The 27,070-nt window shown below is 41.7% G+C and overlaps 1 protein-coding gene across 3 annotated transcripts in view; it reads left to right on the top strand.

Annotated features, from left to right (window-relative positions):
- Window positions 1-27,070, top strand: part of SV2B (synaptic vesicle glycoprotein 2B) — a 199,556-nt gene that overhangs the window by 153,364 nt on the left and 19,122 nt on the right. For all 3 annotated transcript variants that reach the window (XM_067695876.1, XM_067695886.1, XM_067695895.1), the window contains 5 exons: window positions 10,523-10,656; window positions 12,101-12,190; window positions 18,115-18,225; window positions 19,021-19,109; window positions 25,531-25,695. In XM_067695876.1, coding sequence (XP_067551977.1) covers window positions 10,523-10,656; window positions 12,101-12,190; window positions 18,115-18,225; window positions 19,021-19,109; window positions 25,531-25,695 — 589 coding nt within the window. The remainder of the gene's footprint in view (window positions 1-10,522; window positions 10,657-12,100; window positions 12,191-18,114; window positions 18,226-19,020; window positions 19,110-25,530; window positions 25,696-27,070) is intronic.

Below are 27,070 nucleotides of genomic sequence, written 5' to 3'. Positions count from 1 at the left end.
ATCATACTGTTTTGATTACTGTAGCTTTGTAGTATAGTTTGAAGTTGGGGAGCCTGATTCCTCCACCTCCATTTTTCTTTCTCAGGATTGCTTTGGCTATTCGGGGTCTTTTGTGTTTCCATACAAATTGCAAAGTTTTTTGTTCTAATTCTGTGAAGGATGCCATTGGTAGTTTGATAGGGATTGCACTGAATCTGTAGATTGCTTTGGGTAGTATAGTCATTTTCATAATGTTGATTCTTCCAATCCACGAACATGGTATATTTCTCCATTTGTTTATGTTATCTTTGATTTCTTCCATCAGTGTTTTATAGTTTTCTGAGTATAAGTCTTTTTCCTTCTTAGGTAGGTTTATTCCTAGTTATTTTATTCTTTTTGTTGCCATGGTAAATGAGATTGTTTCCTTAATTTCTCTGATTTTTCATTGTTAGTGTATAGGAATGCCAGAGATTTCTGTGCCTTAATTTTGTATCCTGCAACCTTATCAAATTCACTGATTAGCTCTGGTAGTTTTCTAGTAGCATCTTTAGGAATTTCTGTGTATAGTATCATGTCATCTGCAAACAGTGACAGTTTTACTTATTCTTTTCCAATTTGTATTCTTTTTATTTCTTATTCTCTGATTACCATGGCTAGGCCTTCCAAAACTATGTTGAATAAGAGTGGCGAGAGTGGACATCCTTGTCTTGTTCTTGATCTTAGTGGAAATGCTTTCAATTTTTCACCATTGAGTATGATGTGTGCTGTGGGTTTGTCATATATGGCCTTTATTATGTTGAGGTAGGTTCTGTCTATGCCCATTTCCTGTAGAGTTTTTATCATAAATTGGTGTTGGATTTTGTCAAAAGCTTTTACTGCATCTATTGAGATGATATATGGTATTTATTCTTCAGTTTGTTAATATGGTGAATCACATTGATTGATTTGCGTATACTGAAGAATCCTTGCATGCCTGGGATAAATCCCACTTGATCATGGTGTATGATCCTTTTAATGTGTTGCTGGATTCTGTTTGCTAGTATTTTGTTCAGATTTTTGCATCTATGTTCATCAGTGATATTGGTCTGTGATATTTTTGTCTGGTTTTGGTATCAGGGTGATGGTGGCTTCATAGAATGAATTAGGGAGTGTTCCTCCCTCTGCAGTTTTTTGGAAGAGTTTGAGAAAGGTAGGTGTTAGCTCTTCTCTAAATGTTTGATAGAATTCACCTGTGAAGCCATCTGGTCCTGGACTTTTGTTTGTTGGAAAATTTTAAATTACAGTTTCAATTTCATTACTTGTGATAGGTCTGTTTATATTTCTAATTCTTCCTGGTTCAGTTTTGGGAAATTTTACCTTTCCAAGAATTTGTCCATTTCTTTGTGGTTGTCTGTTTTATTGGCATATAGTTGTTTGTAGTAGTCTCTTATAATCCCTTGTATTTCTGTGGTGTCAGTTGTGATTTCTCCTTTTTCATTTCTAATTTTACTGATTTGCAACCTCTCCCTTTTTTTCTTGTTGAGTCTGACTAAAGGTTTATCAATTTTGTTTATCTTCTCAAAGAACAAACTTGTAGTTTTATTGATCTTTGCTATTGTTTTCTTCATTTCTATTTCATTCATTTCTGCTCTGATCTTTATGATTTCTTTCCTTCTACTGACTTTGGGTTTTCTTTGTTCATCTTTCTCTTGTTGCTTTAGGTGTAAGGTTAGATTGTTTATTTGAGTTTTTCTTGTTTCTTGAGGTGAGATTGAATTGCTATAAACTTCCCTCTTTGAACTGCTTTTGCGGCATCCCATAGGTTTTGGGTCATCATGTTTTCATTGTCACTTGTTTCTATGTATTTTTAAATTTCTTCTTTGATTTTTTCAGTGATCTCTTGGTTATTTAGTAGTGCACTGTTTAGTCTCCATGTATTTGTGTTTTTTACAGTTTTTTTCCTGTAATTGATTTCCAATCTCATAGCGTTGTGGTCAGAAAAAATGCTTGATATGATTTCAATTTTCTTAAATTTTCCGAGGCTTGATTTGTGACCCAAGATGTGATCTATCCTGGAACATGTTCCATGTGCACTTGAGAAGAAAGTGTATTCTGCCACTTATGGGTGGAATGTCCTATAAATATAAATTAAATCTATCTGGTCTATTGTGTCATTTAAAGCTTCTGTTTCCTTATTTATTTTCTGTTTGGATGATCTATCCATTGGTGTAAGTGGGGTGTTAAAGTCGCCTACTATTATTGTGTTACTGTCAATTTCCCCTTTTATAGTTGTTAGCATTTGCCTTATGAATTGGCGTTCTCCTAAGTTGGGTGCATAAATATTTATAATTGTTATATCTTCTGGGAGTGATCCCTTGATCATTATGTAGTATCCTCCTTACCTCTTGTAGCACTCTTTATTTTAAAGTCTGTTTTATCTGATACCAGTATTGCTATTCCAGCTTTCTTTTGATTTCCATTTGCATAGAATATCTTTTTCCATTCCCTCACTTTCAGTGTATGTGTCCCTAGGTCTGAAGTGGGTTTCTTGTAGACAGCATATATATGGGTCTTGTTTTTGTATCCAGTCAGCCAGCCTGTGTCTTTTGTTTGGAGCATTTAATCCATTTACATTCAAGGTTATTATCAATATGTATGTTCCTATTACCATTTTCTTAATTGTTTTGGGTTTGTTTTTGCAGGTCCTTTTCTTCTCTTGTGTTTACCACCTAGGGAAGTTCCTTTAGCGTTTGTTGTAAAACTGGTTTGGTGGTGCTGAATTCTCTTAGCTTTTGCTTGTCTGAAAAGCTTTTGATTTCTCTATTGAATCTGAATGAGATCCTTGCTGGGTAGAGTAATCTTGGTTGTAGGTTTTTCTCTTTCATCACTAAGTATATCCTCCCACTCCTTTCTGACCTTCAGAGTTTCTGTTGAAAAATCAGTTGATAACCTTATGGAGATTCCTTTGTATGTTATTTTTTTGCTTTTCCCTTGCTGCTTTTAATATGCTTTCTTTGTATTTAATTTTTGTTAGTTTGATTAATATGTGTCTTGGTGTGTTTCTCCTAGGATTTATCCTGTATGGGACTCTCTACACTTCCTGGACTTGAGTGACTATTTCCTTTCCCATGTTAGGGAAGTTTTCCACTATAATCTCTTTAAATATTTTCTCAGACCCTTTCTTTTTCTATTCTTCTTCTGGGAGCCCTATAATTGAAATGTTGGTACGTTTAGTGTTGTCCCAGTGGTCTCTTAAGCTGTCTTCACTTCTTTTCATTTTTTTCTTTATTTTGTTTTGGGCAGTGAATTCCACCATTCTGTCTTCCAGCTCACTTATTCGTTATTCTGCCTCAGTTATGCTGTTATTGAGTCCTTCCAGTGTATTATTTTATTTTATTTTTTTGCGTTACGTGGGCCTCTCACCGCTGTGGCCCCTCCCGTTGCAGAGCACAGGCTCCGGACACGCAGGCCCAGCGGCCATGGTTCATGGGCCCAGCCACTCCGCAGCACGTGGGACCCTCTCGGACCGGGGCATGAACCCGCGTCCCCCACATCAGCAGGCAGACTCCCAACCACTGTGCCACCAGGGAAGCCCTTCTAGTGTATTTTTGATTTCAGTATTGTGTTGTTCATCTCGGTTTGTTTGTTCTTTAGTTCTTCTAGATCTTTGTTAAACATTTCTTGTATTTTCTCAATCTGTGCCTCCATTCTATTTCTGAGATTTTGGATCATGTTTACTATCACTACTCTGAATCCTTTTTTCAGGTAGGTTTCCTATTTCTTCTTCATTTATTTACTCTTGTAGGTTTTTATCCTACAAGACTTGCTCCTTTATCTGTGACATATTTTTTTTGTCATTTAATTTTTTTTTTTTTTTTTGATGGGTGGGATTGTGTTCCTGTCTTTCTGGTTGTTTCACCTGAGGCTTCCAGCACTGGAGTTTGTAGGCTGTTGGGTAGAGCTGGGTTTTGGTACCAAGATGAGGACCTCCTGGAGACCTCATTCCAATGAATATTCCCTGGGATCTGAGGTTCTCTGTTAGTCCAGTGGTTCAGACTCAGAGCTCCCACCACAGGAGCTCTGGCCCAACCCCCAGCTTGTGAACCAAGATCCTGCAAGCCATGTGGGGAGGCAAAATAAAAAGAAAAAAAAAAGAAAGAGGAAAAAGAAAAAAGAAAAAAAAAAGAGCAGAACAATAGCAAAGAGTAAAAAATAAAATAAGATTAGAAAACTAACATATGTTAGAAAGAAAAAATATATATATATAGATGAAGCAACAACTGGAAGGTAAAACAGAATCTAAATAGTAAAAAAGAGGAGGAAAAAAAAAAGCCAGAAAAGGCCTTGGCTGTGGGGGGGTGGGGCTTAGGCAGGGGCAGGGTTTAGGTGGTGGGCGTGGCCTATGCTTAGGACTGGAAAAGGCCCTGGGGGTTGGGGTCGGGGCTTAGGCTCAACGCAGCAGGAGGGGCCCAGGAGTGCCCCTGGCTTTGGAGGTCTTAGGACCAGGTCCAGGACCCCAGCAGGCTCACTGGGCCCGAGTGGGTGGGGGAAACACTAGGTGCATTCTCCCCATCCTCTGATCCTTGAGGGCCCCACCCCATTGGCCTCTCTTCTTCTTCCCCCATTCCTTCCCTCCTATGTCCCTAGGACCTCAACAGCCAGAGGGGGCCTCAGAGAATGGAGGACCAGACCTGGGAGCTCAGCAGGCATCCCAGGACTTGAGGGAAACAGCTGCCATGCCTCCCCTGATCCTCCAGTCCTGGAGGGTTCCCCCTCCGTCTGCCGCTCCTCTTTTGCACCACACCCCGCACTTCCCTCCTATGCCCCTAGGACCAGTGCGGCCTGGAGGGGGCCTTGGAGGGTGGAGTAACCAGTTTGGGAGCCCTTCAGGATTCCCAGGGACCAATTGGGCAGGGGAAATGCTAGGCATGCTCACCCCGATCCTCCAAGCCCCCAAGGGTCCCTCCAGGCATGGGAACCCCTACCCCCTCCCAGCCACCCCTCAGGGGCACAGGTCCTGTCTGGCCTCCACTTCTCCTTCCCCCTCACTCCCCCCACATCTTACCCAGTCACTCAGGGGTTCCTCCCGTCTCCTTAGGCATTGAGGTCCCCCACCAGCGTCTGGCAGGCACCCTAGTTGTGGGAAGATGCGAACTCCGTGTCTTCCCACACCGCCATCTTCCACTGTGCAGCTCAATTCTTCTTTTCAGATTCTTTTCCCTTATAGGTTATTACAAAATATTGGGTGGCCAAAAAGTTCATTTAGGTTTTTCCATAACATTTTACAGAAAACCCCAAACGAACTTTTTGGCCAACCCAATATTGAATATAGTTCCTGTGTTATACAGTAGGTCCTTATTGGTTATCTATTTTATATTCAGTAGTGTGTATATGTTAATCCCAGACTTCTAATTTATCCCTTCCCCCTCTTTCCCCTTTGGTAACCATAAGTTTTTTCTATGTCTGTGGGTTTATTTCTGTTTTGGAAGTTCATTTGTATCATTTTTTAGATTCCACATATAAGTGATATCATATGATAATTGTCTTTGTCTGTCTTACTTCACTTAGTATGATAATCTCTGGGTCCATCCATGTTGCTGCAAATGGCAGTATTTTATTCTTTTCAATCGCTGAGTAATATTCCATCTTATATATGTACCACATCTTCTTCATCCATTTATCTGCCCATGGACGTTTAGGTTGCTTCCATGTCTTGGCTGTTGTAAATAGTGCTGCTATGAACATAGGGGTGCATGCATCTTTTTGAATTAGAGTTTTGTCCAGATATATGCCCACAGGTAGGATTGCTGGATCATAGAGCAACTCTATTTTTAGTTCTTTAAGGAACCTCCATAATGTTCTCCATAGTGACTTCACCAATTTACATCCCCACCAAGAGTGTAGCAGGGTTCCTTTTTCTCCTGGTATGCTTGTTTTAAATCTGACCCTCTCTGATGTGTGTTCTGGGTTAATGGAGGCTTCTGTATTATCTTTTTAAGAAGAAGCTTTGGTGTAGACAATCCCTATTTTATTAGTTAAGGGGATGCTGGGTGTATTACCCTGAGAACCTGATAAACCCTGAAATCTTAGTGGTTTAATACCAAAGAAGTTTTCCCCTCCTGCAAAGCCCGGCTGGTGTTTCTGATCTGCAGGCAGCTCTGCTCTATCAGTAATCCCAGGGCTCAGGTTCCCTCCAGCATGTGATCTACCCTCTTCAACAGGTAACCTACATGTTGGTTCGGTGAAAGAGCATGGACAGTTGTATGTGGGTGCTTTTGAAGGTCAGGCTAGGAATTGGATCACATCTTCTTTGCTCACATCCCATTGGCCCCAAATCTGTAATATGACCACACACTACGGCAAAGGACACTAAGAAATGTGACCTAGCTGTGTGTCCACAAGGTAGAGGAAATGGGTTTGGGACCATCATGTTACCTTTGCCATATCCCACTGGATTTTTGTATCAGAAACAGAGAAGAAATACGAACAAAAATAATGAAATAAAGAGTTGAAGGGTTTTCCAGATAATTTTGTTACCATAGGTAATTCTACATAATTTTAGATACAAAATTGTATTACTCCTGATATCAGGCTCTGCATTCTACCCTTCCCCAAAATGCATACATTAATTATCCAGGCCGTTGGTTATATGGGTCCAAGGAATTGCTTTTGTCCCCACAATTCTTGCTATAATATCACTTCCCCTGTTAATTGATCCAAACGTGTTAACACTAAGAAACTATTTCTACATATAAATTGAGTTAGACAGTTTTGTTGGGGTGGGGGGAAACAAATAGACTCTGGATAAAAGCTGAGTCAAAATAGTGGTTCTATGTAATTTGGGACAGGTCACCTAGCTTGTCCAGCCTTGGTTCCTTTATCTATAAAATGGAGAGAAGGAAGCAAAGAGAATAGACTGTGGAGATCCGATCTGTGCCAGCCCTAACATCCAGCAGTTCTTGGGAGGCAAATAATGGTGAGAAAATTTTGGAGACGATTCTAGTATTTGGGCTGGTTTCCCTCCAAGCTGCATTAGCAATTCTAGCCCTATTTTCAGACTGCTTGTTCCACAAGGGAACTGCCCTCACAACCAACCAATGAGCAAAGATCCTTGGCTTCCCTCTGATTGGATCAACTTAAGTCATGTGCTCACCTCAGCCAATCACTAAACCCCAGAGCATGCCAGGTCCTGGGTGTTTCATATACTTTCTTCTCCATTCCTGGCACTGGGGATGGGGTCAGTCCCACCCAAACCACAAGTCTGCAACCCAGTGGAGAGGAAGGATGGGAAGGATGTTGTGAGGGGAGCAACCCACAATAGTCACTACAAACTACATCATTTTTTCACTTCACTTTGCACACACAAACACACAATGTCTGGGTGTCTGGTTTCTAAAAAAGCAATAAAAGAATTCAGGCTGGGGACACATTGACCAAGACTAAGGGGGATGCCCATGGCAGAGGGGCCGCATAGCTTCTGGCTGATAGCAGGGCTTGTGGTTAAGTATCTTACTCCAAATGGATAGGATATTTTCCTATTTGTATGCCTATAAGAAATCTATGGCTTTTACATTCCATTTAAAAATACCAGCCTCTTGGATGATTAGGCTTAATTGAAACAGGCATTAACTTGAGGGCAACCCATCCTAGAAATATGGCGGACTAGAATCACAGTGCAACAGGAGTGATTATTTATTTTAAACCTCATTTTACCAGGACCAGATGTTCTGTCCATAGTGAACAGAGACATTTGATGATATTTCCCAACAGACCTAAGACATTAATCCTCTAAAACCCCCTCCACTCAGCAGGGACAAATGCAAGTGTGATCCGGAAAGGAGACTTGATGTTTGTACGTAGCTTGTGCAAACCATTTAACTGGTTTTGCAGGAATGAAGTGATGGGAGGTCTTGGCACCAGGAATTTGGGTGACTGAGTCATTGAGAAAGAAAGTTACAAAACTCAGAATGTTTTTCTGGGAACTCATGGGCATAGCCCCCCCAGAATGGATATATTATGGAAGATTAATTCCCACTGTAGTCAGCAACACCAGCTGTTTGAGAAATCCCGATGGAGAAAAGTAGGGCAAGCTAAAAGATCAGTGACCAGAACAATCCCTGTCTCCAAATTAATAGTAGTCTTATATATTTGGAAGCAGTTCACTGTTTAATTTTAATTGATTTAAGGCCCCAAAGGTGTGCCTAATGAATGTGATAAGTGCAGATTACTAAAATCACCATAAAAACCAGAGGCTTGAGGGAATAATGGATTTTGGATAATTTGCATATATTTTCATTAAGAAAAAAAATATCTCTGAGGCAGAATACTTTCTAAACATACCTGCTTCTGCCCTTCTTCTCTTGTTACCCACCTGAGTTTGACTGCTATATAGCTTTGGTCAGCTTTATTTCTGATTACGCCAGAGTGGTTTTCGGACATGAGCTGAAGATGTGGAAATCTTACTATGGTTTTGCCTTCTTCTTTCTGTTGTCACTCTCAAGAGAGAAAGACTTCTTAATTAAAATTAAAATAAACAAACAGGGACTTCTGTGGTGGAGCAGTGGTTAAGAATCCGCCTGCCAATGCAGGGGACACAGGTTCGACACCTGGTCCAGGAAGATCCCACATGCCTCGGAACAGCTAAACCTGTGCATCACAACTACTGAGCCCACACGCCGCAACTACTGAAGCCCATGCGCCTAGAGCCCCTTCTCCGCAACAAGAGAAGCCACCGCAATGAGAAACCCATGCACCGCAACGAAGAGCAGCCCCCGCTCACCGCAACTAGAGAAAGCCCGTGCGCAGCAACGAAGACCCAAAGCAGCCAAAAATAAATAAATAAATTTATAAAAGAAAAAACTCCTGTGAGATGGAAGGAGAACAGGACAGGCTGTGCAAAAAAGAGATTTGATTGTGATTGAGAATGTTGGATGTATTATGTGTATTATGTTCTATGGCCATTGTGTAAAAGCGGCCACAGCCCCATGTTTTTTTCACCTGGGATTCCCTCCGGCCAGTCATTCCATTGTGCAAATAGAGTAAGAAATATCTGCAGAAACAGCAGATATTGGTTAGGAGTCCCCTGCAAGTAGAACAAAGTGAACCGCGATGGTAAGAGAGAATTCAAGACATAAACTGCCCACCTCCGGAGTTGGCCATATAGTATATTTTCAAGTAAATGGAATAGAGATTTTACAGCCGAATAATGTTCACCGTTTGAACTTTAGAAATCAATATAGTTATTTATAAAGTTTGGTCTTTTTCAGAAATGCTGTTGGAATTGTCTTCAGAGATCGTTTTGAGTGACATGAGAGAACCAGTCTATTTCATAACCTGGCTTTAAAAGAAAATAATCCTTTTGCTGATATTCATCTATTTTACTCAACATCTTTGGCACTAACTGTCATGTAACTATTTGGAAACAAATCAAATCTACCCTCAAAGCAGGTGAATTACTTTTGGCTGCCAGGAGCTTTCACACGCAGCAAATCTGTGGAAGTACCATTACCTGCCTTCTACAGCTGTGAAAACCCACCAACATAACAATAACGATGTGAGAAAGCCAGGATTTGAACTCTGATCTATGTGACTGCAAAAGTCCAGGCACTTTTCACTGTGTTATCGTCCTTTGCAAGAGGAAAATTTGCTTCTTACGAAGCTATTTGAAGGAATGTTTTGTAGATCCTAAAGGCAATTTCGGAAAATGAATTTTAGAAATGTTTTGAATAATGAAAGCTGAGTAGGAGCTATTCACCTCTCCATTTCAATGATGGTAGAATTCATTTGAGTGTAGAAGCTCAGTTTCTTTAAAAAAAATTAGTATTATCACTGACAGTTTTTTCAAAATGTGGTCCTGAACCCTGTGCATTGGAATCACCTAGAGCTGGTATTGCCCTTTGACTTAGGTAAGACTAATGCCCCATCAAAACCCTGGGTCACGTAAGGCCTTGCTCTGGCTTTCCTCCAGCTGTACCTCTTCCCATGAGGCAACGTGCGTCCCTAAGGCCACAATCCCACTCCATCCAGATCATGCTCTGGCTACTCAGGACCTAGGACTCCCCACTAAACTCCCCACTAAACTCAAGGGATCATGACAAGGACACCCACTCTTACTACGGTGGTGTGTGTGGTGTGACCACACATGTTGGCATGAGGCCCCTCATTCTAGGGGCTGGTTGGGGGACAGAAGGGGGTCCTGTAAAGGTGGGTCTTGGGCAGGTCAGGGCTTGGCCTTCCAGCTCCTTATTTGTTGAGCAGGAGGATGGAACCTCTGTTATCTAAGAGTTTAACTGAAATTTTAATGAATATATAGAAATATGGGATGGTGCCTCTATTTGTACTCCTACCCAAGGCCCCATAAGTGTCAGGCCAGGCCTGCCTCTGGGGTTGACAAGATGCAGATTCCCAGCGCCTTTCAGAATCAGAGGCTTTGGGGACACAGCCAGGAAGTCTGCATGTTAACCTGTTCCCCAGTTGATGCTCTTGTGCCCCATGGTTTGAAAGCCAGTTCTTGAAGGTCACTCTAAGACCGTGTGTCAGAGATCCTCTGACTGCTTCTTCACAGGCTGGGGCTTCAGCATGGGCACCAATTACCACTTCCACAGCTGGAGAGTGTTTGTCATCGTCTGCGCTCTGCCCTGCACTGTGTCCATGGTGGCCCTGAAGTTCATGCCAGAGAGCCCGAGGTTTCTGCTAGAGGTGAGTCAGCGCCCCCAACCCGTGTGAGCGCAAGCCCTGCTGCCAGCCCTGCTGCTCCAGCCCCTTGGTCCCATGTTGGCTGACCTGGCCCATCATTAAATCCATCGTGATGGTTGCACGCCTGGGATTCAAGGACAGCCAGAACCGGAGGGACTCAGGAGCTCACTGAGCACAGAGCAGCAGCACTGCTCCCCGAGGCTGGGTGGAGCTGGAGGGGGCTCTGCTGAGGATGCTTCTGGCACCCACTCTCCCCAGAGGTCCTGATTATGAGGCTCTTCAAAGCTGCCTGCAGTTTTTCCATGTTATGGCTGTGAGCTGGGTTGTAAATCTGTCACTGCTCCCAAGCCCTTCAAGACTCTTGGCTTTGCAGGACCTCTCTCCTCCAGAAAGCTGCTCCCGGAGTCCTGTGAGGTTTCCAGCTTGGTGGTGGTGGTGGTGAGGCTCTCGTGCTTGCGGTGGTCAGACAGGCAGGGCTGGTGGAGGGGCGATAGGACTTGAAGGCTCTTACAGCCCCAATTCTCAGAGTCTACTTATAAGCCTCCTTCTAGCTTTCTGCAGACTGACCCTCCTTGTTGAGTTTCTTCTTTCATCCCATTGATCAGGTTCCAGATGCAGCAAAAAGGTTTTTTTATCCATGCTTATCTCAAAAGCTACCCTTCATTGTGTATGAGTTTCCTAGGGCTGCTCTAACAAAGGCACACAAACCGAGGGGCTCATAGTAAGAGAAGTTTATTGTCTCACAGGTCTGTTGGCTAAAAGTCCCCAACCAAGGTGTTGGCAGGGCCACACTCCCTTGGAAGCCCTTAGGGAAGCTTTACTTGCCTCTTTCAACTTCTGGTGGGTTGCTTGCATTTTTTGGCATTCCTTGGCTTGCAGCTGTTTCACTCCAGTCTCTGCCTTTGTCACCACACGGTGTTCTCTCTATGTGTCTCTGGCTCTTCACATGGGCTTCTTCTTATAGGGACACCAGTCATGTTGGATTAGGGGTGCACCCTACCCCAGTATGACCTCACCTTAATTAATTACATCTGCAGCAACCCTGCTTCCAAATAAGGTCACATTCTGGGGTACTGGCAGCTAGAACTTCAACATATTTTTAGGGTTGGGGACATAGTTCAACCCATCACATGTTGTGTCTTTGCTTTGTCCTGCCAGGGAGGAACATGGCTCCCACCTTGCAATCTATTCAACCTTAACCTACGAGTAGTTACTCACAGCCTATAATGATAATAGTACCCAGCATTTACACCTTGAAGGTACAACCTTACTATCCTTCCAAGATGGGCTGCGACAGAAACTTGTCCTAGTCTTTCACAAGCCCTAGATAGTAACACATCCATGGCCAATCGCCTCAGACTTGGGTATCAGCACCTGTTGGGCTTGTAGGGTTTTCCACCCCTAATCAGCAAAAGACTGTTCATGTCTCTCTCCTTGGTTTTACCAGATGGGCAAACACGACGAAGCCTGGATGATTCTCAAGCACGTTCACGACACCAACATGAGGGCTAAGGGGGCCCCAGAGAAGGTGTTCACGGTGAGTGCATGGTCACCTATGCCAACAGGAGGGGGCCTCTCCTCTTCGCTGCTTTGGTTTGCTAAAAAATAATTTTATTATATAAGCATATCCCAGAAAATTTGTCAAAAGGGGAATAAAGCCCCTGACATTCCTATTACTGCATCATAATTATTCTTTGCATTTTGATGGATACCTTCTTGGTACTGCTAAGTGTTCAAATATGGCAAAGGGAAAACCTAGCTATATTCATATGGGGATAACCATATGTACATATATTTACATATATCAATGCATATAGATTATTCAGGAGTACTTATAGGCATTCTATATGTGTCTTATAGTATTCAGAATCATCCTTTTAACGGACATTAATATTAGAAACATTAACACAGTTTTCGTAAACATGTCCCCAATGTTAGAGATGCATATGCCCTGCTTTATTACCTTGTTCCTGCAAATATTGCTGCAATGAACCTTTTCCTGCACATAGTTCCTTTCCTTTCATGTTCTGGGTTTGTTTTCTAAGAGTAGACTCCTAGAAATAAAATGAGTGCTTCAAACAGCATGAGTATTTTTATAGCTCTTGAGATGCATTGCAAATTACATTTCAGTAGGGTTGCAATGATCTGTGATACCTCCAATGATAGGATACCTGTTTCTCAGCATCCTTACCAGCATTGGCTGTTAGCCTGGATTTTCTTTCTCACTAGTTTAAAAAATGAAAAACTGGCCAATGGCAATTTCCACGGGGAGGTCCTGTTAGTTACCATGAACTGTGCTCTTCCCACCAAGCTGTGGCCAACCACGAGGAATACCCACAGCAGGGTCCCTGTGCACCTGTCTGCATGACCCCCTTTTAGACCAACTCCAAATCCATTTCTTCAAGGAAGCCTTCCTGAGTTAACTCCCACCTACTCCAACTCACTGCTTTTGCTTCTTTGGCTTCCGTAATTTGAGTCTGGAGTAAAACACTTTTTCTTGTTAACCTGTTACTTGAAACCCCTGATTCTCAGGCAGGACCCCATAGCAGCTAAGAATCTACAACCTGAAGCCAGACCAGTCTGGGTCCAAATCCTGATTTTAACATGTTCTAGCTGTGTGGCCTTAGGCAAGATACTGTCTGTGCCTTATTTTCTTCATTGGGAAAAGAGGGATAACAATGTCTATGAATACAGTTATAGTAAGGATTAAAATCAAGCGCCTAAACTGTGCCTGGCTTAGAGTAAATACTACATAGATGTTAACTATTATCCAAATATTTTATGTCATATTTTTAAATAAATAAACTCAAATAATAGATTTTATAGAAAGTTGTCCAGTGGAATATTTCCCCAATTCCAACACTCCTAAAATTATCTAAAATATGGGACCAGTCCTTTTATCACAAACATTTATTAAGAAGCACCATTAACAATATTTATAGACTTTCCGGTTGGATAAACGAAATGTAATTGAAAATAGAACTTTTAGCTAGTTCATTTTCTTAATCCTTCCTCAATTAACTTTCTTATTAAAAATTTCCCACACTTAAAAAAAAAGGAAGAAGAAGCACAATTAGCAGAGCTACTCCAAATGAAAGATGATAAGGGAACTGGTGGTTCTCCCAGCCTCCCATCCCCGCCACTCCCTGTGATGGGTTTTCATGCTGCAGCTGGACTGCAGGTCTGGACCCCAGACGCTAGCAGGAACGCCCTGTCCCCTGGGGTCTGGGTATGCTTGGTTCAGTCCTGCCTCCCACCCCACCCATTCTATAGCCTTCTCTCCAAGCTCCTGCTTATTCCTAGGAGATGTTACTGAGTCTTTGGGTATAACCTCTGCTTTTAGTAGATTTCACTCTTTCTCAGGAAAAGGGAATTAAAAAGGTCACGGGCTCAGTATTTCCAAACTGACTTGATGATCATAGTAATTTTGTAGAAGAGGATGACTGGATGGGCCAGGAAAAAAAAAAAGAAAAGGGGGCTTCCCTGGTGGCGCGGTGGTTGGGAGTCCGCCTGTCGATGCGGGGGACGCGGGTTCGTGCCCCGGTCTGGGAGGATACCGCGTGTCGCGGGGCGGCTGGGCCCGTGCGCCATGGCCGCTGAGTCTGGGCGTCCGGAGCCTGTGCTCCGCGACGGGAGAGGCCACGGCAGTGAGAGGCCTGCGTACCAAAAAAAAAAAAAAAAAAGAAAGAAAGAAAAGAAAAGAAAAACAGCCTGAAAGTGTTCCTGACCTCAGACAGCTGGGCAGTGGCTGGAGTCAGGAGTGTTACTCAGCCCTGCCGAATGGGGTCGTCTGCTAGGATCCTGTGCGCTCCCCTCTGTAGATGGTACTCACAGTAAACATGCTCAGGGGCCTGGAGGAAGAGCTTAGGGTAGGCCAGGCTCTTAGTGTTCATGGTGAGCCCTGGATGTGGCCCTCCTCACATCCACCTTGGAGCTGATGGGGTTCAGGACATGATACCCCAAGATATGGCACCTCGGCATATTGAATATCGGAAGCTGAAGGAGCTTGAGAAAACAGCAGAAGTAGAAATGTCACTCTGAACTCCCCCTGCTCCCCTTTCTTCCCTGAAACAGGCCATAAGTCTCCCACATGGAAGGTGCTCTCCGGGCACCAGGAGGAAAGAAGACATTGTTCTCAGCAGAGATGGGGAACTTAGGGCCAAGAAGGCCGTATCAACAAACCTTGTTAAACTAACCCTTATCGTCCTAATTACTTCTTCACCATTTCTTCACCCTAGCCCAAATCCCTTTGTCTTGTCAGTTCTTCACAAATTTACTGTTTCTACAAGGTATAAAAACTTCCTGGGCTGGTCACTTCTTCGGGGCTTCATTCTCTCGTGAAGGCTCCCACGGACATGTAAAAATTCAGTAAAATGTGGATGCTTTCCTCCTGTTAATCTCTCTTTGCCAGTTTAACTTCCAGACCCAGCCAGGGAGCCTAAGAGGGTAGAGGAATACTTTCCCCTCCCCTACAGAGCCCTGGCTTTCACCAGCCCCTGTCGCTACCTCACAAGCTTCTGAACAGCCCCCTGGCAGGTGTCCACTGAAACACCTTTGGAAAGGGGGTGGGTTGAAGTATTCCCCTGAGAACCCATGCTCTGCAAGGCTGGGGTGAGCACAGACCACACAGACTGTATTCTACTTTAGACTGAAGCAAAGCCAAGTATCCTAGTTAATTGTAACTTAGAGTAATTATGCTTTGCAAGTTGTCAACACGCCCACTCCCAGATCCGGAGGGAATAGGGTGTTATTTTCCCCAGGAGCAAAGCAAAGACAAAATTTGTATTTCCTTCCCCTCTCCCCCACCCACACCTCAGGCACGCGGGATCTTAGTTCCCTGACCAGGAATTGAACCCGCGCCGCCTGTGGTGCAAGCACAGAGTCTTAACCACTGGACCTCCGGGAAGTCCCATTTAGTGAGATTCTTAACGTGCTTCCTGACTTGGGGTCAACCTTCTCCTTGGCCTCTTTCGGCTGCAGCTGGGTTCTTGGTCTCCCTGGGATACCTAATAACACAAAGACCAGTTCCAGCCAAGAGTCACACTGGAGGGCCTGCTGCGTTCTCTCTCCTGTGTCCCTGTGTGGGCCTGGGCAGAAGAGCATTTGCAAAGGCCACACACCCAGGAATGGCAGGACCAGCCCAGGAGGCTCTGGCATGCTTATATACCTGTGATGTTTAGGAAGAGCACCTATGCTTTTACCAGGTTCTCAAAAGGGTATCCGGCCCTCCCAAGAGAAGAACCACTGTTTTCAGTGTTTAGAAAAACAAAGCCGAGCCCTCCTAGGCTCAGGGCTTGGGAATTAAAGAAGCAATTGTCCCTAATTCAGGAACTGTATTTCCCCCTGTGGATATCCAGCCGCATCTCTCTCTCTGTCTCCTCACATTCTCAGTCCCTTGGCTGAAGGAAGAGATGGAGACACTTACGACTAAAGCCTTTTCTCCCTAGAAAGAAAGGTTTGTTGGAGGAGGTGATAGAAACTGGTTTTGAATTTTTTGAGTACACGCTTCTATTTTGCTCTGAATTGGTCTGCATGCACGGACCTTGATAACTTGGCTAAGAGTTTGTGTGGTCAGGAATCTCCTTAACATGATGGTTAGTTATAGAAGGCAGTGGTTGTCTTAAACATTGATTAAACTGAAAATCGCTGTCTTAAGGAGTCAGGATTGCTCCCTGGGGCTACCTGCTGACATTGGACAAATTAACACTTTCCGGGGCCCTTGGGGGAGCCCTGAGATATACAGCCTTATTTCCATTCCCTATCTCTTTGATTTCCTCCAGGAAAACCAGGGGTAGCAAGGAAGACATAATTTCTCTCTCTTTCTAAAAATTAAGGTATAATTGACAGATAACATTATATTAGTTGCAGGTGCACCACATAATGATTCAGTTATTTGTATACATTGCAAAATGATCACCACAATGTCTCATTACCATCTGTCACCACACATTTAAAAACATTTTTTTTCTTGTGATGAGGACTTTTAAGATTTACTTTCTTAGCAACTTTCAAGTAATGAATACTGTATTATTAACTATAGTCACCATGCCCTATGTTACATCCCCATGACTTATTTTATAACTGAAAATTTGTACCTTTGATGCCTTTCTCCTATTTTATCCACCCATAACCCCTCTCCCCTCTGGGAACCACCAGTCTGTTCTCTGTATCTATGAGCTTGGTTTTCTGTTTCTGTTTTGTTTTGTTTGTTTGTTTGATTCCAAATATAAGTGGGATCATAAAGTATTTGTCTTTCTCTGACTTATTTCACTTACGTAATGCCCTCGATGTCCATCCATGTTGTCGCAAATGGCAAGATTTTTTTTAAAATTTTTTGTGGCTGGGTAGTATTCCATTGTGTGTGTGTTTGCGTGGGTGGGTGTGTATCACATTGTTATCCATTCACCTGTTGATGGCCACTTAGGTTGTTTCCATATCTTCACTTTTATAAATAATACTGCAGTGAACATGGGAATGCAGATATCTTTTCGAGTTAGTGTTTTCATTTCCTTTGGATAAATACCCAGAAGTGGAATTGCTGGATCATATGGTGGTTCCATTTTTAATTTGGGGAGGAACCTCTATACTACTTCCCATAGTGGCTGCACCAATTTACACCCCCACCAACAACGCAGAAGGATTTCCTTTTCCCCACATCCTTGTCAACACTTGTTATTTCTTGTCTTTTTGATAATAACCATTCTAGCAGGTGTGAGGCGATATCTCATTGTAGTTTTGATTTGCAGTTCCCTGATGATTAGTGATGTTGAGCATTTTTTTCACGTACCTGTTGGCCATCTGTATGTCTTCTTTGGAAAACTGTCTATTCAGATCCTCTGTCCATTTTTTAATTGGATCTTTTTGTTTAGTTTTTTTTGCTATTGAGTTGCATGAGTTCTTTTTATATTTTGGATATTAGTCTCTTATCAGATATATGATTTGCAAGTGTCTTCTCCCATTCAGTAAGTTGCCTTTTCATTTCGTTGATGATTTCCTTTGCTGTGCAGGAGGACATAATGTCTTTTATTCTGCTGTGTTTTAAAAATGTCTTGCATAGCAAACCCCCTTTCCTAACACACACACACAAACACACACACACACTGTTGCCTATATGGGTTCTAGACTTCTGTGATGTTAATATCCATTAAGGATAGACTTGTGAATTTTAAGGTGGAGTCAACTCTACTATGGGCAAATCAGATATAAACAGGAATTCAGTGTATTTCCCAAAGCCATCATTGAGTGAAAAAACTCTGATTCATTTTGTCTGCAGTGGGACATAGCCACCTGAGAAAGATCCCTAAGAGATGCTATGTACAATTTTGGCTAAGAATTACTGAACTGTAGGGTCACCGAAAGCTCCTCTAGCCCTAAGTAAGTTAATAAAGTCAGTTACATTAAACTAAAAAATTGAAAAGTCAAAGTGGGGTTAAGTTTCTCTAGCCAATCTTTGCTTTACAGGTTTCCAACATTAAAACTCCCAAGCAAATGGATGAATTCATTGAGATCCAAAGTTCAACAGGGACTTGGTACCAGCGCTGGCTAGTCAGATTCAAGACCACTTTCAAGCAGGTACAGCTGGGGACCTGGGGTTGTTGAGAGGGAGGCTCTATGGAAATCTGTAACGTCAGTGGATGAAGAATAGAGATCCTGAACACCCCCATCAGCCCAAGACAGTGTGGTGGGCAGGAAGCTACCTTGGATAGGGACTTTCGGGTCCTAGCCCATGCTTACCTGTGAGCCCTTGAGCCACAAACTATAGACCTTCGTTTCTTTCCTTTGTTCTTCCTTCCCAAGGCAGAGATTTTGAATGTAGGTGCAATGTCTAGTCTGAGTAAAAACCTTTCTCTCTAGCACCTTCTCATTAAATAATCCATAGGAAGAAAGGAGTGGGTTAAAGAAATGACCCCTTTGAGATTTGTTGGTGATTTCTGAGAAAGTCTTCTTGAAGGGCAAGGCTCCTGTGAGGTGAATCAACTATTGAACACTGAGGCAGTCAATGGCCAGAGTCTCCTGAGCCTGGATAACCTTCCTGGTGTAAAAGGTGGTTCAATGTTTGGAATATCACCCATTCCCACTGGCGGGGAGCAGAACTCACTGCTCAAGGCTATTCACTGCCTTGACATCTCCACTCCGTGTGCTTTTTGTCACATGCATGGAGCATTGTTGTGTTCCCAGGTGCTACAGGACGGTTAGAAGTTGAGACCAGCCAGTAAGAAGAGAAGAGGCTTTCCTTGTTATTTGAGCAGAATAGCCGCCTCTGGAAGATAATGGGTTCCTAGGCAATTTAATAGAAAATATTAAAAATGAGCTTTTCCAAGTCACAAGTTTCTGCCTTTAACAACCCATCTCTTCTGTGTGTTACAGGTCTGGGAAAATGCTCTGTACTGTGTGATGGGGCCCTACAGGATGAACACACTGATTCTGGCCGTGGTCTGGTTCACCATGGCTTTAAGGTAAGCTCTGTCTTCCTTAAGTTCATTAATTTCCTCGTGCTTCAGGTGCCTCATCTATACACTGAGGGTTACAGTTGGTTCTAACTTACAGAGTCTGTGTCAGATTGGATGATTTTGGCTCTAAGTAACAGGCAGCCAACTCTAGTGGCTTCTACAACTAGGAAATTTCTGATCCTTTTTTAAAAATTTTGTATTTTATTAAAAAATTTTTTTATTATTTTTCTTTTACATCTTTATTAGAGTATAATTGCTTTACATTTTTGTGTTAGTTGCTGCTGTATAACAAAGTGAATCAGCTATACATATACATATATCCCCATATCTCCTCCCTCTTGCGTCTCCCTCCACACTCCCTATCCCACCCCTCTAGGTGGTCACAAAGCACCGAGATGATCTCCCTGTGCTATGCGGCTGCTTCCCACTAGCTATCTATTTTATGTTTGGTAGTGCATATATGTCAACACCACTCTCTCACTTCATCCCAGCTTTACCCTTCCCCCTCTCCATGTCCTCAAGTATATTCCCTACATCTCTGTCTATTACTATCATGCCCCTAGGTTCTTCAGAACCATTTTTTTTTTTTTAGATTCCATATATATGTGTTAGCATACACTATTTGTTTTTCTCTTTCTGACTTACTTCACTCTGTAGGACAGACTCTAGGTCCATCCACTTCACTACAAATAACTCAATTTCGTTTCTTTTTATGGCTGAGTAATATTCCATTGTATATATGTGCCACATCTTCTTTATCCATTCATCTGTCGATGGACACTTAGGTTGCTTCCATGTGCTGGCTATTGTAAATAGTGCCACAATGAGCATTGTGGTACATGACTCTTTTTGAATTATGGTTTACTCAGGGTATATGCCCAGGAGTGGGATTGCTGGGTCGTATGGTAGTTCTATTTTTAGTTTTTTAAGGAACCTCCATACTGTTCTCCATAGTGGCTGCGTCAATTTACATTCCCACCAACAGTGCAAGAGTATTCCCTTTTCTCCACACCCTCTCCAGCATTTATTGTTTGTAGAATTTTTGTTGATGGTCATTCTGACTGGTGTGAGGTGATACCTCATGGTGGTTTTGATGTGCATTTCTCTAATGATTAGTGATGTTGAGCAGCTTTTCATGTGTTTGTTGGCAATCTGTATGTCTTCTTTGGAGAAATATCTATTTAGGTCTTCTGCCCATTTTTGGATTGGGTTGTTTGTTTTCTTGATATTGAGCTATATGAGCTGCTTGTATATTTTGAAGATTAATCCTTTGTCAGTTGCTTCATTTGCAAATATTTTCTACCATTCTGAGTGTTGTCTTAAGTTTCATTAGGTACCATTTGTTTATTTTTGTTTTTATTTCCATTTCTCCAGGAGGTGGGTCAAAAAGGATCTTGCTGTGATTTATGTCATAGAGTGTTCTGCCTGTGTTTTCCTCTAAGAGTTTGATAGTGTCTGGCCTTACATTTAGGTCTTTAATCCATTTTGAGTTTATTTTTGTGTATTGTGTTAGGAAGTGTTCTAATTTCATTCTTTTACATGTAGCTGTCCAGTTTCGCCAGCACCACTTAATGAAGAGGCTGTCTTTCCTCCACTGTATATTCTTGCCTCCTTTATCAAAGATAAGGTGACCATATGTGTGTGGGTTTATCTCTGGTCTTTCTATCCTGTTCCATTGATCTATATTTCTGTTTTTATACCAGTACCATACTGTCTTGTAGCTTTGTACTATAGTCTGAAGTCTGGGAGCCTGATTCCTCCAGCTCCATTTCTCTTTCTCAAGATTGCTTTGGCTATTCAGGGTCTTTTGTGTTTCCATACAAATTGTGAAATTTTTTGTTCTAGTTCTGTGAAAAATGCCGTTGGTAGTTTGATAGGGATTGCGTTGAATCTGTATATTGCTTTGGGTAGTATAGTCATTTTCATAATGTTGATTCTTCCAATCCAAGAACATGGTATATCTCTCCATCTGTTGGCATCATCTTTAATTTCTTTCATCAGTGTCTTATAGTTTCCTGCATAGAGGTCTTTTGTCTCCTTAGGTAGGTTTATTCCTAGGTATTTTATTCTTTTTGTTGCAGTGGTAAATGGGAGTGATTCCTTAATTTCTCTTTCAGATGTTTCATCATTAGTGTATAGGAATGCAAGAGATTTCTGTGCATTAATTTTGTATCCTGCAACTTTACCAAATTCACTGATTAGCTCTAGTACTTTTCTGGGAGCATCTTTAGAATTCTCTGTGTATAGTATTGTGTCATCTGCAAACAGGACAGTTATACGTTTTCTTTTCCAATTTGGATTCCTTTTATTTCTTTTTCGGCTCTGATTGCTGTGGCTAAAACTTCCAAAACTATGTTGAATAATAGTGGTGAGAGTGGGCAAACTTGTCTTGTTCCTGATCTTAGTGGAAATGCTTTCAGTTTTTCACCATTGAGAACAATGTTGGCTGTGGGTTTGTCATATATGGCCTTTATTATGTTGAGGTAAGTTCCCTCTATGCCTACTTTCTGGAGAGTTTTTATCATAAATGGGTGTTGAATTTTTCAAAAGCTTTTTCTGCATCTACTGAGAGGATCATATGGTTTTTATCCTTCAATTTTGTTAATATGGTGTATCACGTTGATTGATTTACGTATATTGAAGAATCCTTGCATTCCTGGGATAAACACCACTTGATCATGGTGTATGATCCTTTTAATGTGCTGGTGTATTCTGTTTGCTGGTATTTCGTTGAGGATTTTTGCATCTATGTTCATCAGTGATATTGGCCTGTAGTATTCTTTTTTTGTGACATCTTTGTCTGGTTTTGGTTTCAGGGTGATGGTGGCCTTGTAGAATGACTGTTCTTCCTTCTGCTATATTTTGGAAGAGTTTGAGAATGATAGGTGTTAGTTCTTGTCTAAATGTTTGATAGAATTTGCGTGTGAAGCCATCTGGTCCAGGGCTTTTGTTTGTTGGAAGATTTTTATTCACAGTTTCAATTTCAGTGCTTGTGATTTTTCTGTTCCTATTTTCTATTTCTTCCTGGTTCAGTCTCAGAAGGTTGTACTTTTCTAAGAATTTGTCCATTTCTTCCAGGTTGTCCATTTTATTGGCATATAGTTGCTTGTAGTAATCTCTAATGATCCTTTGTATTTCTGCATTGTCAGTTGTTACTTCTCCTTTTTCATTTCTAATTCTGTTGATTTGAGTCTTCTCCCTTTTTTTCTTGAGGAATCTGGCTAATGGTTTATCAATTTTGTTTAACTTCTCAAAACCAGCTTTTAGTTTTATTGATCTTTTCTATCATTTCCTTCATTTCTTTTTCATTTATTTCTGATCTGATCTTTATGATTTCTTTCCTTCTGCTAACTTTGGGTTTTGTTTGTTCTTCTTTCTCTAGTTCCTTTAGGTGTAAGGTTACATTGTTTATTTGAGATTTTTCTTGTTTCTTGAGGTAGGATGTATAGCTATAAACTTCCCGCTTCATCTTGTCTATCTTCGTTCCCTGAAGTTTTCAAATATAATCTCTTCAAATATTTTCTCGGGTCCTTTCTCTCTCTCCTCTCCTTCTGGGACCCGTATAATGTGAATGTTGTTGTGTTTCATATTGTTCCAGAGGTCTCTTAGGCTGTCTTATTTCTTTTCATTATTTTTTCTTTATTCTGTTCCGCAGCAGTGAATTCCACCATTCTGTCTGCCAGGTCACTTATCCGTTCTTCTGCCTCAGTTATTCTGCTACTGATTCCTTCTAGTGTAGTTTTCATTTCAGTTATTGTATTGTTCATCTCTATTTGTTTTTTGTTTAATTCTCAGTCTTTGTTAAACATTTCTTGCATCTTCTCGATCTTTGCCTCCCTTCTTTTTCCGAGTCCTGGATCATCTTCACTATCATTATTCTGAATTCTTTTTCTGGAAGGTTGCCTATCTCCACTTCATTTAGTTGTATTTTTGGGGTTTTATCTTGTTCCTTCATCTAGTACATAGCCCTCTGCCTTTTCATCTTGTCTATCTTTCTGTGAATGTGGTTTTTGTTCCACAGGCTACAGGATTATAGTTCTTCTTGCTTTTGCTGTCTGCCCTCCCGCATCCCATAGGTTTTGGATCATCGTGTTTTCATTGTCATTTGTCTCTAGGTAGTTTTTGATTTCCTCTTTGATTTCTTCAGTGATCTCTTGGTAATTTAGTACTGTATTGTTTAGCCTCCATGTGTTTGTGTTTTTTACGTTTTTTCCCTGTAATTGATTTCTAATCTCATAGCGTTGTGGTCAGAAAAGATGCTTGATATGATTTCAATTTTCTTAATTTACTGAGGCTTGATTTGTGACCCAAGATGTGATCTATCCTCGAGAATGTTCCATGCGCACTTGAGAAGATAGTGTAATCTGCTGTTTTTGGATGGAATGTCCTATAAATATCAATTAAATCTCTCTGGTCTATTGTGTCATTTAAAGCTTGCGTTTCCTTAGTAATTTTCTGTTTGGATGATCTGTCCATTGGTGTAAGTGAGATGTTAAAGTCCCTGCTATTATTGTGTTGCTGTCGATTTCCTCTTTTAGAGCTGTTAGCAGTTGCCTTATGTATTGAGGTGCTCCTATGTTGGGTGCATATATATTTATAATTGTTATATCTTCTTCTTGGATTGATCCCTTGATCATTACGTAGTGTCTCTTGTAACATTCTTTATTTTAAAGTCATTTTATCTGGTATGAGTATTGCTACTCTAGCTTTCTTTTGATTTCCATTTGCATGGAATATCTTTTTCCATCCCCTCACTTGCAGTTGTATGTGTCCCTAGGTCTGAATTGGGTCTCTTGTAGACAGCATATAGATGGGTCTTGTTTTTGTATCCATTCAGCAAGCCTGTGTCTTTTGGTTGGAGCATTTAATCCATTCATGTTTAAGGTAATTATCGATATGTATATTCCTTTGACCATTTTCTTAATTGTTTTGGGTTTGTTTTTGTAGGTCCTTTTCTTCTCTTGTGTTTGCCACTTAGAGAAGTTCCTTTAGCATTTGTTGTAAAGCTGGTTTGGTGATGCTGAATTCTCTTAGCTTTTGCTTGTCTGTAAAGCTTTTGATTTCTCCATCAAATCTGAATGAGATCCTTGCTGGGTAGAGTAATCTTGGTTGTAGGTTCTTCCCTTTCATTACTTTAAGTATATCATGTCACTCCCTTCTGGCTTGTAAAGTTTCTCCTGAGAAATCAGCTGTTAACCTTATGGGAGTTCCCTTGTATATTATTTGTCATTTTGCCCTTGATGCTTTCAATAATTTTTCTTTGTCTTTAATTTTTGCCAATTTGATTACTGTGTGTCTCAGCGTGTTTCTCCTTGGGTTTATCCTGTATGGGACTCTCTGTACTTCCTGGACTTGGGTGGCTATTTCTTTTCCCATGTTAGGGAAGTTTTCAAATATAATCTCTTCAAATATTTTATTGGGTCCTTTCTCTCTCTCTTCTCCTTTGGGACCCCTATAATGTGAATGTTGTTGTATTTAATGTTGTCCCAGAGGTCTCTTAGGCTGTCTTCATTTCTTTTCATTCTGTTTTCTTTATTCTCTTCCTCAGCAGTGAATTCTACCATTCTGTCTTCCAGGTCACTTATCCGTTCTTATGCCTCAGTTATTCTGCTATTGATTCCTTCTAGCATATTTTTCATTTCAGTTATTGTATTGTTCATCTTTCTTTGTTTGTTCTTTAATTCTTCTAAGTCTTTGTTAAACACTTCTTGCATCTTCTCAATCTTTGCCTCCATTCTTTTTCTGAGGTCCTTGATCATCTTTACTATCATTATTGTGAATTCTTTTTCTGGAAGATTGCCTATCTCCATTTCATTTAGTTGTTTTTCTGGGGTTTTATCTTGTTCCTTCATCTGGTACATAGCCCTCTGCCTTTTCATCTTGTATATCTTTCTGTGAATGCGGTTTTTGTTCCACAGGCTGTAGGATTATAGTTCTTCTTGCCTCTGCTGTCTGCCCTCCAGATAGTTTTACCTCTTGCTTTGCAACTTTATATACCTATGTTCTTTCTCATGAGTAGCTGAGTTAGCTAAGACCTGCAACATAGTGTTAAACGGTAGTGCTGATAATGCATATCCTGGTCTTGTTTCTTATGTTAGTGGTAATGACTGCAGTGTTTCCTCATTAAGAAAGATCCTGACTTTTGAGCTGAGATATATATATTTTTACATGCTAAGGAAGCGTCCATGAATTCCTAATCTATTGTTTTTATTGGGAATGAATGTCGTTTTTTATCAAATACCTTTTTGGCCACCTATGGATGTAGTCATGATTTTTTTCCCTTAGACCTATTAATATGATGAGTTATATTATTAGATATTTCTAATGAACCATACTGATACATTTAAAATGGGCTTGATTTACATCAAGTCCTGAATGCAGTCTCTGATGGTGTTGCTGCTCAAATATTCTGTCTTCTATATTACAGTTACTATGGACTGACAGTTTGGTTCCCTGATATGATCCGGTATTTTCAAGATGAAGCATACAAGTCCAAAATGAAGGTATTTCACGATGAGCACGTGTATGGTGTCACAATCAACTTCACAATGGAAAATCAGATTCACCAACGTGGGAAACTTGTGAATGACAAGTAAGTGGGAGACCATGGGCTTTCCTCAGATCAAGGGGGCTGTGTGTGGGGACTGTCTTGGGGAGAGAGCCATTAGGAAGATAAGAATTCAATATGGCGAGGATTGAGCTCCAAGGCTGGTGGAGCATCACAGCTTACCATGGCTGCCAGAGACTCGACAGTGCCCCTGGTGGCTCTGTCTGTACTGTGCTGTCCCCTGTCATCCTGCCTAAGGTTGATTCATCCAAGAAGGGTCAACCAAATCATCTCTCCTGAGACCTCGCATCTTTAATGGTGATGCGCAGAGAGCCCCGCAGTGATGCCTGCCTGGAGAGAGGTCCCAGAGCTCTCACCAGTGAGGTCCTGCACCAACTCACAGCCTGGCTGTTGAGCTTTTTCTCTGATTCTGGATGCTTCTTCAGAAGCAAATCCAGAGGCCAATATAACACTATCTTATGTTATTCTTTCGCCTAACATTACCTCCAAGCGACGATTGGCATGGCCCATTGTCATCAAGAATGTTGTTGTGCTTTGGGGCAAAAATGAGTGGAGTGTTAGAAAAGTCCCGCCCACATCCTCCTCAATCTGTTTGACTCCTCCTCTTCCTACTCCTGGGAGACTGAGGTGGATAGTCCAGCCTGTTGGGCTTTCAGAACACCGCTTTGAGGTTGCCCTCTGAAGGCCCCAAATGGGTCAGGGCAGGTCAATTTCCTCCAGGCCACATGCTCCACTAAACTGAGCATTTTCACCTCTGGTGTTTCCCTCCTTGAATTATCTTTAGCAAGTTCACTGGGTCAGTCGAGGGCATGATACACCAGAAACACCACAGCCCAGTGTCAGTGGTATAAACTGCCCCCAGGTTAATGTGTCTATGCAAGAATTATCACCATGAATTTTCTCCTCCGACTCGGTTCTACTTCCCCAGCCTGCACCCACCTGTGTGTCTAAGTGGCCATGACTGTGACTGTGAGAAAGAAGTGTATGTCTGGGTGAAGTCCAAGGAAGGTGGCTTGGGCAGTCTAGTCCATACGTTCTTACCGGCCAGACCTTAGCAAATGTTCACTGTTATTTAGGATGAGAAAGAAAGTGTGGCAAAAAAAAGGGGAATGTTATTTCTACAAATATAAGCCCTCTGGGGCAGGAAAGTTAGGACCGACTATCCATGGACATGGAATTCAGATTTTCAGATGATTTTTTTAAATGCTGAGGCTCAGTCACAAACATCTCCACCTTCACGTGCCCATGTATGCACATGCTTTCTTTGGGGACACTTCGGTTCCTGGAATCTGCTGAGAGTGGCCACTCCAGGGATGGCAGCTCGAAGGCTAGTGGTTGGTGGATGGCAACTCTCCGCAGTATTTCTCACCGTCAGGGCTCTTCAATATAAGCCCAGAGA

This window comes from Pseudorca crassidens, chromosome 1 (assembly GCF_039906515.1).
Source record: "Pseudorca crassidens isolate mPseCra1 chromosome 1, mPseCra1.hap1, whole genome shotgun sequence".
Classification (NCBI taxonomy): Eukaryota; Metazoa; Chordata; class Mammalia; order Artiodactyla; family Delphinidae; genus Pseudorca; species Pseudorca crassidens.
Note: the sequence above shows the minus strand (reverse complement) of the source record. Positions and strands in the feature narration are given on the sequence as shown.